The sequence below is a fragment of the Galeopterus variegatus genome, unplaced genomic scaffold, assembly GCF_000696425.1.
Source record: "Galeopterus variegatus unplaced genomic scaffold, G_variegatus-3.0.2 Scaffold269, whole genome shotgun sequence".
Lineage (NCBI taxonomy): Eukaryota > Metazoa > Chordata > Mammalia > Dermoptera > Cynocephalidae > Galeopterus > Galeopterus variegatus.
This window is the reverse complement of record NW_007726380.1, coordinates 649,902-664,190: the sequence shown is the minus strand read 5'-3', so window position 1 is coordinate 664,190 and position 14,289 is coordinate 649,902. Positions and strand designations below refer to the sequence as shown.

Sequence of the window (14,289 nt, the reverse complement as noted above, 5' to 3'; positions counted from 1 at the left end):
CGGCGGCGGCGCCCGCGCTCCGGTGCGCTCGGCCTCCGGGGCCCGCCGTGGAGCGCAGTCCGCGCGCCCGCCGTGCGACCTCCGGCTCCTTTCCCGAGCCCGCCGCAATGGGAGCTGCGCGGGGATCCCCGGCCAGCCCCTGCCGGCTGCCTCTGTTCAGCGTCCTGCTGCTGCCGCTGCTGGCCGGTGAGTCCCGGCGAGCTGGGGTAGCGGGGCTCGGGAAGCGCGGGAGTCCCGCAGGCAAAAGGGAGTACCCGGCGGCGAGGGGCAGGTTTGGGCGGCTGGAGCGGGGACAGAAACCCTGGAGTGGTGGAGAGGCTCGCTGGGAGTGCGAGGTCCTGGCGGAAGGGCGCAGGGATCCCAGGGGCCGGGAGGCAGGCGCAGTCCCCACGGACTCGGTCGGAGTCCCTCTCCCACCCGAGCCGGCGGGGACACGTTTCCAGGCTCCTACGGAATTTTGCCGGCTGACACGAGAGTTTGCTCGAGAACTGCCAGGAGTGGCCGGCTCCTGGGCCCTAGTGGGGAGTTTCTTTTCGGGGGAGAAACGGCTTACCCTCCCCCCATGGGGGGTGCGGTGGGGGAGAGCGAGTCCCCTCGTCAGGCTCAGTCCAGGTGAGGGACGCCGGCCTGGGGCCGGATGCCGACCGACTTGCGGCGCGCAAAGCGCGGAGCTTTGTTACCTACGCCGGCCAGACGCTCCCGGCTTCTCTACTCCAAGTTCCTTGGCAAAGCTGGCACCCCCAGATGGCCCTGCCTGGGAAAAGGGAAGGGAGAAGGAAAAAATTAGGGGCCGCCTTATCTTCTCTAGCTCTTTTGGCCCGAGCCCTGAGCCCACGCCGTGCCAGGGTCGGATCCGGGAGCGGAGGGTCCCAAGCAGTCGCGGTGACTAATGTGTGAAGGCCGCTGCCAAAATCGGGCATGGCCGGCCTGCAAAGGTGCGGACGGGGTTTGTTCTGCTCCTTCCTGGACTTCCGTCCTGTCTGTCCTCACGGAGGAAAGAAAGATCTCTCTAAAGACAGAAAGGCAGAGAGAGCTAATTCTGGCTTTTCTTGGAGGGCCTCAGCATTTTTTTTTTTTTTTTAAAGATGACCGGTAAGGGGATCTTAACCCTTGACTTGGTGTTGTCAGCACCACGCTCACCCAGTGAGCTAACCGGCCATCCCTATATGGGATCCGAACCCGGGGCCTTGGTGTTATCAGCACCGCACTCTCCCGAGTGAGCCACGGGCCGGCCCTGGCCTCAGCATTTTGAAGAGGGTGTGGCCTGATCTCCAGGGTAGACCGGACTCTCCCCTCCCAGGACTCCCCCACCGCACCTCCCCCGACCCGCAGTTTTTATTTCCTGGCTTGGTCACACCTGAGAGTCACCACTGAGGCGTTGAAGTGCCTTACAGAAAGCACCAAGCTACCCGCACATCCCAAACCGCCTGGGCTGGAAATAAAGCCCTCACTCCCCACCAAAATACAAAATCTTTGGTGGTGTCCTCCAAGCGGCCCTCACTTGGGTAACTCTTCCTAGGGGACCTGTCCTAGCTTATCACTTTCCTCTCCTTTGAAGAGTAGTAGTGGGGAGGACTGGGGAAGGAATTGTCTTCTCGGACATCTTCCTGGCCTGCCAGCTGCTGAGGGCTTTTGGTGCTGGTGTCATCAACATCTCTCCCACCCCCAGGTGTGAAAGGAGAGGTAAATGTAACCCAGGAAAGAGAACAAGCCTTGGAGATTCTGTAGGAGTTGTTTCCGGAGTGGCCCTGTGTTTCTTGTGGTGTGTATGCTGGTTGTTGCTCGTGGCAGAATCTACATCTGCTCCCGGAGGAAGTATGGAGTTTTTTTGCGCTGCCAGGATGGGGGCCCAGCCAGGATGGGGGCCCAGCCATATGGGCGAGCAGCGGCGTTCACAGGCCTTCTGGGTGGACCACTTGGGTTTTGGTGTGTAAGTCTGTTGGATATGGCTGCCTTCGCTGCTGCAGTTAGAGTTCTGGAATCGAGGGGAGATTCTGGTGTAGATGGGGCTCTTGTTCAACAAATGCTTAATTCCTAAATTCCTTTCGTGAGAAGACGACTCTAATGTTAATCGATGTTAATCCGGTGACGGGTGTTTAGCGGAGGGGGGAGTCCTGTGGGGGAAGTTAGGGCAGGCTGAGGGCTTGGGACGAGAGGTCTGGAATCTCCTCCGGGGTTGGGGGGATGTCTTGTGCTCAAGAAAGGAACATTTTAATGAGACCCTTAAATCAATTCCACCAAATGTGCCTTGGTGTGGAACCTGTCCATATGTTGTAAACAATTTCAGCCAAGGCTGAGGCGCCTGCTGTCTTCTAGTGAAATCCGGGGACTCAACCCACCCCAGACGCATGACTTCAGGGGGCAACGATTTTTTAATAAATCACAGTAGATTTTTCCATCTTACTGTTTAACTGTGTAGTTAACTGGAGTTGTAGTAAGACCCCACTGTTAATAAGGCCAGAGTAAGAGACCTAGGCTGGCTAGATTTGTGGATTAGAACATTTTGAAGTTTGGGTAATTATACTGTAAATGGCTGAATTACTTTCCAATCTTTGAGATCCCCATTGTGATAAATGTGGTGGAGGAGGAGATGGCTTGATGTTTGAAACATGGGATTCTTAACCCCAACCGCTTGAATGGTCAGTCGTGGTCCCAATACATCCCCATTCCTGTCCCGCTCCCTGTGCTCTTTCCTCCAGGCTCTTGTTTCTTTGGGGAAATTGAGTTGTCACATTCTGGGTTAGGCTGTCCTGGAGATTCCTCAAGGCTCTGCAGCCTGTAATTCAGGCCTAGAAGTTGCTTTTATCAATGAGGCTTTTCTCAGCTGTCGGGAGGTATGGTGGGATGGCAAGGGTGATCTTTACATTACTTTTCAAAAGATATAGACCAACTCCTGGTGTTCAGAGCAGCATTGAGTTGTGGGCAGAATTCAGGCTGTGGAGATGAAGTATTTGGCAAAACAGCACCTCAAACTCATTGACAGGCCCTGTGGCCCTGGGCAAATTTCTTGACCTCTCATTTTGCCTCCTCTGTAAAGCTGTATACTTCCTGCTGTTGTGCTGAGGATTAAATGTAATGAAGTATATAAAGGCCCCTTTCTTAGTCTTCCCTTTCCTGTGGTGTGGTCCAAAGCCGAGTGGCATCAGCATTCCTTGAGAGCATGAGTCAGAATCAGAACCTGCATTTTAACAAGATCCTCTGGTGACTCTGCACCCCATACTTCAAGAAGATCTGGCCTAGACGTTCCTTTTTATACAGAAGCTCAAGGTACAGAGATTTCCTGTTGCAAAGTGTAAATTAGGGGCCCAAGATCTTGCACAATATCTGAAGGTTTGCTTTGAATAACTTAGTTCATGTGAACACTCTTTGATATATGACGTGTACGCTTAAAAATTACCTCACTTGGGGTTTAATTTGAATTAGATTTTGTCAAGAAACTTGTCCATTAAATGTGTGACTCTAGAAGGTTTGTAACATTAAGTGTGAAGTTTAGTTCCTCTTGGAGTCTCAGCTTTTCCTAGAGGAGCAGATGTCTCATTTTATAAAGAAAGCCAGTGGAGGAATTGGATTTGTTAGGTAGAAAATTTGGTTGACTCACGGCTTTTCAGGAATACATTTGGCTTATAAAGGGACGTATGTCTCTGCTGGGCTTCAGCAGTTGTAGTTTTATTAGTCTTTGGAGCATTTCATATTTTGGAGTGAGGGGGTTATGTGAATTTGTAGTGCTGCTAGCTTCTGTGAGACTTATCTGGGATGGAGGTTGGCCAGTTTAGACTCTAATATTTGAGCCAAGAGCAGTTTGGGGCCAGGGATTTAGTGTTTGGTGTCTTCCTCGTGAAAGAAGGGGTCATTAAACAGGGTTGGGTGTCCTTGGCCTGCATTCCTCCACCTCCCTCTCCTCTCCCTAACCTCAGTAGCATGCCTCTCTGCTGCTGTGCCTGGGCACTACCCCTGGCCAGAGCTGTGTGCAGGCTCGGGACCACGGTTGCTGGTCCTAGCCCTGGCCCTAGAGTTGCTGCCTGTCCTGCTCTGGCCCCCGTCTGCATTGTCCTGATATTATGGAAGTTCTGCCATTGTGGCCAGGTTAGAGTCCTGTGTTGGGGTTCTTTGGGTTTATTGCCAAGTGCACATTCAGTCCTGCCGTGCCCCCTGGCGTTTTGGTGGAGCTGGTGCGGGAGCTGCCACAGCTAATCAGTGGTTTGAGGAAGCCCTCTGTAGTATGTCACTTTTTCCATCCTCTTTTCTTTTCTACATTTAGGCCATTTCCCTCCCAGTAATGCTACACAAATTGCAATGGGGCAAGGAGGAAGCTTGGTTCGAAGGGCTGACACAGGCAGGCGCCTTTCCCCTCTTGCTGCTTGGTTTTACATTGCCAACCTCTTGTCTCCCATGTGCATTAACTGAGGTGTGCCTTGAATGAATGCACAGGGAAGTGGAATGTCATCTACATGTTGTCCTGCAGCTCCCAAGCTCCTGTTAGAAGCTTAGGCCTTGATAAGTAGGATATGCACTCGCTAGTTTAGGTGTGTATGTAACTTCTGAAAACCAGGTCCCAAGTCATGGGGTAGGGACTTTGAGTCCCGTGTTAGGAAGGTGTAGATATGTGTTTCCCAAAAATATATAGTGGAGAGTATAGTGGGAGGGCAAGTAACCAGAGATACTGTATAAAATTTTAGTTTCCTGGGCCTTACTGCAGACCTGCCTGTCAGAGTCATTGGGGGAGGGGCCAGAAAATGTATTTTATTTTCTTATTATTTCTTAGATTATATTGTATATTTTGAATAGCCAATCCAGTTGCATAGTTCAGATTTCAAAAGGGAACTGCATTTATGAAGACCTTCCTAGGAGATTCTTATGGGGTAGTGGCCATAAGGAGATTTTGTCAGTCTGAAATGGAGGTGTAGTGTTGAGAGAGTGGTATTAATATTGAGAAGCTTAGGGAGGAATCCATTCAAAGTGCTTGAATTTCTTCTATGGGTGAAGCTGTCAGAGGAGGAGCAGGAGGCAGAAAGGAGACAAGACAGAGAGATGTGAATCAGATGAAGTATAATGAAAGACACCATTTGGTAAAGTGCTAAGTAGAATAGAGGAACATTCCAGAATGTAGGACAGTAAGTCTGAGATGGAGGAGCAAATGGAGTGGGAGGGCTTCAGAGAGGAGAGAGGACCTGCCTTTACTAAGTAGATGTAGGCAGTGGTAACTGCCTCAGAATGAATGATGTAAAGGCATCAGACCAGGAGTCTGAAAACTTGGGTGGTTCTTTTCTTTTTTTTTTTTTTTTGTCTTATTTTCTGTGTCCGGCAACGGATCGCAACCCTCAGTGTTGCCCCCGTACCGGACCGGGGACCGGCAACGGGATCGCAAGCCTCGGTGTTGCTCCCGCGCCTCGCTCAGCCAGTGAGCGGGAGCCGGTCTGCATGTGGGATCCGAACCCTCGGACGGGAGCGCCGCCGCGCTTCCCAAGCGGCGCACTATCTAGTGCGCCACCGGGCCGGCCCTTGGGTGGTTCTTTTCTAATGTGACATACTGCCAAGGTACCCACAAGCTGTTACATACTCCTTCTTGACTCTTATAACATTCTCATGGCAGCAAGTGAGTAATAAATGTTCTCTTATTTATTTATTTATTTATTTATTTATTTTTGTCTTTTGTCTTTTTCTGTGTCCGGCAACGGATCGCAACCCTCAGTGTTGCCCCCGTACCGGACCGGGGACCGGCAACGGGATCGCAAGCCTCGGTGTTGCTCCCGCGCCTCGCTCAGCCAGTGAGCGGGAGCCGGTCTGCATGTGGGATCCGAACCCTCGGACGGGAGCGCCGCCGCGCTTCCCAAGCGGCGCACTATCTAGTGCGCCACCGGGCCGGCCCTTGGGTGGTTCTTTTCTAATACATAGCATCCATGCGTGATAAAGCAATAGAAGAGACATCTGTAGTCCTGTGACACTTGTTTTTCCGTATTCTGGTCCTGGCTCAATTGCTACCTAGCCAAGTGACCCTGAGCTGATTAATTAACCTTTCTGAGCCTCAGTTTCCTCATCTGCACAATGCAAGTGCCACTGATTCCTGCCTTGCCTGTCCCTGCGAAGTTGTGATAAGGAGCTGGTTGACTCTCCAGTTATGGAGTTGGTTGACTCCGGGAAGCAGCCTCTCTGGCCAGCCCTGATTGCTCTTCCTAGAGATGTTGATCTTTTGTCACCCTTTAAGGTATCAGCCTTTCTTTCCAGTCCTCAGTCTCTAAAGAGGTTTGCAAGGGCTCAACAGAATCCCTCTTGACTGGCAGCTTTAAAAATAGTTTTCTCATTCAGAAGCACAGATTTTCTAAGTGGTCTCTGTATTCCAACAGCAGCTCAGAGATGTGGGCACAGCCACTTTGCATTTTCAGGTGGGAACTCTCCCTCCCTCTATCCCTGTAGCAGATTCTCCCAAGGGGGTGTCAGTGCTGTTTCTGAGCCGTCATCTCCCCTGGCATGCTGAGGTTCTTCCAGGGAGTGGGTAGTAAACTGTACTTCTTGTGGCTAAGCAGACTTTTACAATACCTGAGGGAAGGGCTTTTAGCATCACTAGATGACTGTGGGGGTTTCCCCCGTCAACGACTCTGTAACTTGTGGGAACTTCTGCCAGCACCATGCAGAGGTTCCCAAGGTGCTGTGTGGTCAGGGATGGAGCGGTCTCCCTAGGGCTGGTTATGGGGGCCAGAGTGGGCACTAGCATGCATGGCCTCTCCTTAGGAGATACCCTGGCTCTTTTTTTGTCCCCTTCTTGGTGTGGTAGTGATGGTGAGACAATGAGGAGAATGCTTGTCTGCTTTTGGGACTGCTGATGTGGCCCAGCAGCTAGCTCATACAGTGCCTTTGTGCTCATTAGAAATAGATACCCTTTAGGGCCGGCCCGTGGCTCACTTGGGAGAGTGTGGTGCTGATAACACCAAGGCCACGGGTTCGGATCCCTATATAGGGATGGCCAGTTAGCTCACTTGGGAGAGCATGGTGCTGACAACACCAAGTCAAGGGTTAAGATCCCCTTACCTGTCATCTTTTATAAAAAAAAAAAGAAAGAGAGAAATAGATACCCTTTCCTCCTGGTGGATGCAGCACTGCACCAGGGCTTTGGCTAGTGGAGCTCAGGCAGTATTTCACTACTGACACTTTGGCCAGGCATCTTGAGCAGTGCACAGCCCATACAGTCATACGTGGCTGTCCCACTGGAATGAGGGCCTTGCAGCTAGTGCCTTTTTGTTTCTCAGCTGATGGGCCAAGATGATTTTGGTAACCTCTGTTCTAATGTTATGTTTCAGATGAGCCTTCTTCACTCCTGTTCTGCCCGCTACTGTGCTGGGGCAGGGCACAGCTGCCTATAATATACAATAGGAGAAGCCTGGGAGGCTGGGCCGTTACTGCACCCACTTCACATTGTATATCTGTGACTGCTGAGGTCTTGGTCTATTTCTGGGTTCCTCTCCCCATGAGAGAGGATTTTGCTACCTTGCAGATGCGGGCTTCTAGCCTATATGGTAATTGATGCAGAATGCTGCCTGAGTCAAGTCTTCAGGGAAGAGGGGAATGCTCAGAGTTGATTTCACATTTCTTTAAGGAATTTCAGGCTTCCGTGTCTCTAGTGTCCTGTCTCCCTGGGCACACCAGGGCCTCCCATGGTCCCAGGTAAAGTGTGTAGGCATTCCTGATTTAGATGAGTTTCTGCAAGAGAAGTGGCTTCACCTCAGTCTCAGAGGTGGGTCCTAGATTGTGATGGGCTCTAAGTCTGGGTTTCCTGGTGATGTCCACATCTCTTGAGCCTGAGGAGGCACTGGGAGGATCACTGGCCTTGGAGTTGGGACACATGGGCTCTGTTCCCACATTTGCTTCTAACTGCTGGTGTGACCGTGGGCAAGTCTCATCCTCCTCTCTGGGCCTCAACTTGAGGACAGAAGACCTTGGAGGGCCCTATCATGGTGACCTATGACGATGACCCAGTATGGCATCTCCAGCTGTGTTTCTGCCACACTTTTCAGACTCTCCTGCTCACCTTTGGTTCTGGGGAGAGCACTTTAATCCTGGAATCTCTAGTGCGTGGGTGCAGATGTGTTTAGACTCGATCAACTGGTGATGTGGGAATTAAGGTGTAATTTTCTGGGTGCAAAGGGAAACAAAGGTCTGAGTACATTTTGGAGAGTTTTGGAGAGGAGTTTTTATGGGGGAAAAAGTGAGAGATTTTTATCTGAGTATGAGAAGGCCGAAATGTTTAACTGATGGAATCCCCTTTTCTTCTTTGGCACAGAAGTGAGAACAACAGAAGGTAGGCCCTAAGTTGTGAAGAAGGGGTTGGGTGTACTTTGGGAGAGGCTCCTCTGTAATAACCGACAACTGTACCTTGCTTTGTAGTTTACAAGATGCTTTTACTCACACTTTTTCATATGATCCTATCAACAAGGCTCAGAGGTAGGCAGGACAAAAGTTATAGGTTTTTTTTTTTTGGGGGGGGATGTGCATTTGACAGGTAAAGAAACAGAGGCACAAAAGTATAATTCATTGAGTACTGCAGAGCTGGTAAGAGAGATGAGACCAGAGCGCCAGTCTCTCCCATGCTCTCGACTTAGAGTCCGTGTATATACATCATCAGTAGAAGCTATGAAATGCTACACACAAATGGCTTGGAGGAGGGTGAATGTTGGGGAGTAGATTTTGCAGACAAGACAGCTCTCTTTGTGGGTGTAGGAGCAGTCCTGCTAGATGCAGAGGGTTGAGTAACCTTTTTTGTTCTTTCCGTGTAAAGAGTATATCAATAGCTTATACATGGAGAGATCTTTTGGGTTCCAGCATTCCAGATTGTCATTCCTGCCCAAAACCCCACAACAGCAAGGTTAAGATTTTCAGTGGCCCATTGAGAGGTTTGTACACATCTTAAAAATTTTTAAGAATTATGGTCAAACTATATGTAGTCTAGAAGTCTAGAACGTTGTGCCCCAATCCCCATGATTTTCTCATGAATCCAAGTCCTTAGTCTCTTCCTCCTGGTGCTTCTTGAAGGTCATGGCTTACAAGTGTGCTGCCACATTCCAGACCAGAGCTGCCTGCTGGGAGTTGTACACTGGCTGTGCTGTAGTGGAGACCATGTAGGTGGTAATAGTTATCTCTGCAGTGGTTATAGAGTTTGCCGCCTCCAACTGCTTTTATAAGTGTCCATGCTTGGTGCTCCAGGCCCTGGCACATAGTAGGGGCATGGTGATGGTTTCCCTTCTATTTCTGACTTTGGAGTCAAGTCTTTTAACCCTTACAAGTGTTCAGGAGAGGTTGGACCATTACCTCTGACGTGGAGATGCAAGTTTTTCTGTGCTAGGTTTATCTCCCTCTGATTAAGCTGTTGGCCATTCTTGGCTGTTCTACTGAGTTTGTTCTTCTGCTTCTGAAATTCTCAGGTTCCAACATGGAAACCTTTGTCCTATCATAGAAAGATGCAAAGTGACAACTCTGATGATCTGATTCCATCATAGCTCATCTATTTTTAAAAAAGCTGAGCTGTTTCCTGGCTGGGACAAGAGGGAGAAGGTTCCTTCAGGCCAGCAGGTCCTTAGAGAGGTAATGTGCTAGGATGGCATTTGAGAGCCAAAGTTCATTTCCAGCCACTTGAAAAACAAAACAAATCATAAACAAAGAAAACATTGTCCTGCATGCAGCCTTAGGGGGAAAATAGAAAGGAAATGCGGTTGGTCTTGTAGCTCCAGCTCCAAAGAGCAAATCGTTCTATCAGTTTGGTTAATTTAATAGAGTAAACCAATTGTTGAACTGAACAATTTTATAAGTGCTTAACTAGACAGCAGCTTTTTGGCCTGTGATCTGGGCTCCTCCACCCCAGGGGTCTGGCCTCCTACAGGAGGAGCCTTGAGGGGAGGGGGCAAGGCTGGGCCCTGGAATAGCCCCTGGGGGCCTGGAGGAGAATATCTCTCTCTCTCTCTCACACTCACACACACACATCCCCGCACACGCACCCCTTTTTGAAAACTTTTATTTAAAACAAAAGGCTTTTATTTAGTAAACACCCACGCTCTGTTTTGATGAAGTGCCCTGAGTTAATGAGGGGAATGGGGTGGGGAGTTTGCCCCTTTATTTTCGTGTAACAGGTTGGGATGTTGTCATCTGCTTCTCGGCCTCCTGTGCCTTCCCTTGCCCTCTTTACCTTTGTCTCGAAGGCCTTTTGAAGATGGCGAGAGGTCCTGCAGAAGCCACCAGCTGTCCTGCTGTCTCCAGGCAGCAATTTTAGGCAAGTCTCTACTTGGCCTTCCCATGAGACTCCCTTTTCCAGGCACTCACTACATTGCCACTGGTGACCCAGAAAGGGGTCAGGAGAGTGTGGGCCCAGCCTGTCCTGGGTGTGGGGCACCCTTTTCCACCCCTTCCCACCCGGCCTGGATCAAAGGAGCCTCCTCAGGGAGCAGGGAAATACTTCTCCCAATAGCCCCACCAGTGAGTAAACAGCCAGGGCCTCTCGAAGCTTTTGAAGCACAGTGCTTCAGGCCCGGAGGAATGCAGAACATTTCATTTTAGGGGTGGGCTTAGGTTTCCACTGCTTTCGTATTTGCAAATTTGAAACAAATGCCCTCATTTAGCAGCAGGCAGGCTGGGCAGTAAATGGGGGCTGTCTAAGGGCGTTTATGGCAGTTGCAGGTATTTGTGGAGAGCAGGACCCCAGCAGGTTTGGGAAAAGATAGAGAATTTATGGTTAGGTGGGTTGTACAAAGACCCCAGCCAGGTCTCCGGTGGAGGGTTGTTGTTAGGTGGGCTTTGTCATAAAAAGCATTGCCGCCTCCTGCTCCCCCAGGAAGTATCTCCTTCTGGCTGACAAAGGAGTTAGGGATGGTGGTTATCCCCTGGGGCTGATGCTAAGGGCCTTGTCCCTCTCACTTGGCTGCCAAAGTATCAGATTTCCAATGAACCCGTCCTTCCCACTCCCAGAACTTGAAGGGCTCGTTAAATGTGCTTTATATGTAACAAGTTGGCTGAGAGGTCCCCCCCTCACTTCTAGCCAGTGTTGCCAGGAAGGAGCTAGGGAAACCTGTTTTCCTTTTGTTGTTTCTGGAAGTAGGATCTGTGAAAGTGCAATTGAAGAAAGACCCTGATGTTAGGAATCAGCTAAACAAGTGTTATTTGCCTTTGATGGGGCAGCTTAACCAAGGAGGGTCTGTCCCCACTTGCCCTTTCCCCCCAGGGAAATTCAGAAATCTGTTCAGGAACTGAGTTCCAGCTCCACAATTTATTTGCTGAGAGACCTTAGCCAGTTCACTTCTCTGTGCCTCTGTTTCCACTTTTGGAAGATGGGGATAACAATACCAATTCCATTGAGTTCTTGTAAGAATTAAGTGAGATAGTACTGTATCTCATTAGCTCTCAGATGTTCTTTCTTTTTTCATTTTCACATCTTTGAAATTGGGATGTAATTTATAATTAATTATGTAGCATTGTGTCTGTTTAATTAGTACCATTTTTCCTTTTAGTGCACATAAATAATGGTGCATCTTAAAATCAGTGGCATCATCAAAATTCCGTGTATGTGAAGCACATAGTCTGTGATCTAGTAAATGCTCAATAAAAGATGGTCATACCTGTGATGAGACTGATTAGTTTACAGGCTTGTGTTTGTGTCCCATCCACCCGTAACTTTCAGTAGAAGCTGTTTTCCTTTTAGTCTGACACATAAATAACAAATGACGTTTAAGGCATATGGCATCATGCTAAGTATTATGTGTGTGCGCGCGCGTGTGTGTGCGCTCCAGGAGTGGATTGTCTTTTAGGTGTATTAAGATAGAACCAGAAGAGAGTAATTAGCAAAACAAGAACGTAGAGAAGGTCTAAGAGAGGCACGTGGTACACGTCAGGATTCAGAGGATGGAGGAGGCAGGAGACAGAAAGGCGATTGTAGTATTTTTTTCCCCAGGCAGCACAGTTGTGTAGGGTTGGTCCTAACTTTGTAGAGACTACTAGTGCCATTCAGTCTGTTTGGTGCCACCTGAGCATTGCTGAATGGCACCTTTCCCCCTTCAGAACACAAGTAGCCCAAAGGCCAAGGAATTCTTCATTTGGTTGAGTTGTGGTTCATTTGATGGTGGGATGGATTGGCTGTGACGTTGGGGTTTTATTTTTTATTTTTTAAAGATGACTGGTAAGGGGATCTTAACCCTTGACTTGGTATTGTCAGCACCATGCTCTCGCAAGTGAGCTAACTTGCCATCCCTATATGGGATCTGAACCTGTGGCCTTGGTGTTATCAGCACCACACTCTCCTGAGTGAGCCACAGGCCGGTCCGAGGTTGGGGTTTTAGGTGGTAGATGAAGAGAGAAAGATATGTCCCTTTTGTATAAATATCAAGAGCAAAGCTTAAAATACATTGCTGTGTAGATTTGTGGTACAAGCCCCCCACATGTTCATTTTTGTAGGCTTAGGCACTCCATCATAGAGGGGTTTCAGAATGCATTCTTTCTGTGTTGTCACCCAGAATTTTAACCCAGTAGGTGTACCTAGGTAGGAAAGGGTTTGATTATGGATCAACTGGAAGGTGAGAACGGAAGAGTCCCAGAGGCTAGGAGACCCAGCCCCTCTGTTAAGTGAATACCCTTTTTCCTTTGGCTTTCCACAGGCGTGTTTTGAAGAAGAATGAGGTACCGTAGATGATGTGCCTTGAACAATCGGTGTTCAACACTGATTGAAAAATCTTTTGAGGTCTTATGACGGTTTCAGTGCCCTTTTCCTGAAAGCCCTTGATATACTGGTAAGGACATTTTTGATAATATACACCTTTTTTTTTTGGAGACCCTCTAAAACACAATGTGAAATTTTTTTTTTCTGAGGAGGCTGATCTTTGTCTCTGTCCTGTAAGGGTTGAAAGGGGCCAGGTTTCTTTTCAAACCAAGTCAATAAATACTGTACTTTTTGTTTCAGGCACCTGGAGAGGTACCTGTGGGCCCTCAGTTGTCCTCAGTTAGCCAGTTGCCTAGTTTGGATCTAACTCCCCCTGATTCCTTGTTTACATCCACAACCAGGAAAACCTAGAGAGTGGGTCTCCTGCCAGTGGCCAGCCTCGTGGGTGAAGACCGTGCAGCTGAATTAACCGCTGCCTGTTCTGGGCCACTCTGTCTCAGCCCTGGGGCAGAGGTGTCCATCAGGCTGACAGGGCAACAGACCCCCTGAGCCCCAGGTTGGAAATCACAGTTAAAAGTTGCTCTTAGAGTACTGACAAATTGCTTTCAGTTTCTGCTGCCAAAAGAGAAGAACTAGAAAACAGGGTATAAACTGGGTTATTTACACCGACTCTGTTTTTTGTGCTCATGTGAAGCTGATAGAGGAGGACGAGGGTCAAAAATGAGCTCTTCTGATTCTTGGTTTCTCAGGTACCTGGCAGCAGGTGAAGTGGAGGTGGGGATGGGGTGTCTCCAGTGAGATGTCCTCGAGTACAGGATGTGTGGTGACCAGACAGGCCTTTGAGGTACCTAGGACCAGCCCCTTTCATGAGATCAAAGAAATACCTTTTGTTTTTTCCCCTGCTCACGCTTTCCTCTGCCCTGGAGCCGGAGTCAATATATGAGGGTCTGTACTTGGTCACTGGGTTGGTGTGAGGAGTGAGGGACAGTGAGGAGTGGGGTGGGTGGGTGGGTGGTCTTCCCTTGTGCTGCACACTCCCTGCATTCTGTTCCCACCGCCCTGGATGTGCAGGGGTCTGCCTGGGCTAGCCTGGGCAGCTGGGGTTCTGCTGGGCTGCTTGCCTGTCTGCCCGCCCGCCTGGTAGGGCTGTGCCTGAGTTGGGCTGTAAGCTGGTGAAACCAGCCACACAAAGACGGATTTCACTCCAGGCTAAGTGTTTTGTTGCTGAATCATTTGCATTCATTAAAAGTAGTGAAGGGTGAGTGATATTTAAGGCAACACGACGGCTTTGCTGGAGGCCCGGAGGTGGCTGCCTTAGAACCTCATTAAGAATTCTTGGGGGCCAGGGAGAGGATGGGAAGGGCGCAGCTCATTCAAAGCTTACTTAACTTCTGACTGCCTTGGGCATAGGCCAGCTACTAAAATATGAAAAATGTTTGCCCGGCAGCCCCCAGAGCTTGGCCAGACTGCCCTGGCCAAAGAAAACACACACTTAACAATTCATTATTTAGCCTCCTCCTGTGCGCTTGCTTGTGTTTCGTCTTCCCCTGGGACCTTGTTGAGTTGGGGGCACAAGGGGGGGCGGTAGGAAGGCCCCTACATCTAAGGAGCTAAGCCTAAAGCAAGTGCTATCTCCATTCCCCCACCCCATTCCCCTTCCCAGG

At 49.5% G+C, this 14,289-nt stretch overlaps 1 protein-coding gene across 1 annotated transcript in view; it reads left to right on the top strand.

Annotated features, from left to right (window-relative positions):
• The first annotated feature begins 107 nt into the window (after positions 1-107).
• Positions 108-14,289, top strand: part of LOC103585765 (inactive tyrosine-protein kinase 7) — a 69,468-nt gene continuing 55,286 nt past the window's right edge. The window contains exon 1 of the mRNA XM_008566826.1: positions 108-186. Coding sequence (XP_008565048.1) covers positions 108-186 — 79 coding nt within the window. The remainder of the gene's footprint in view (positions 187-14,289) is intronic.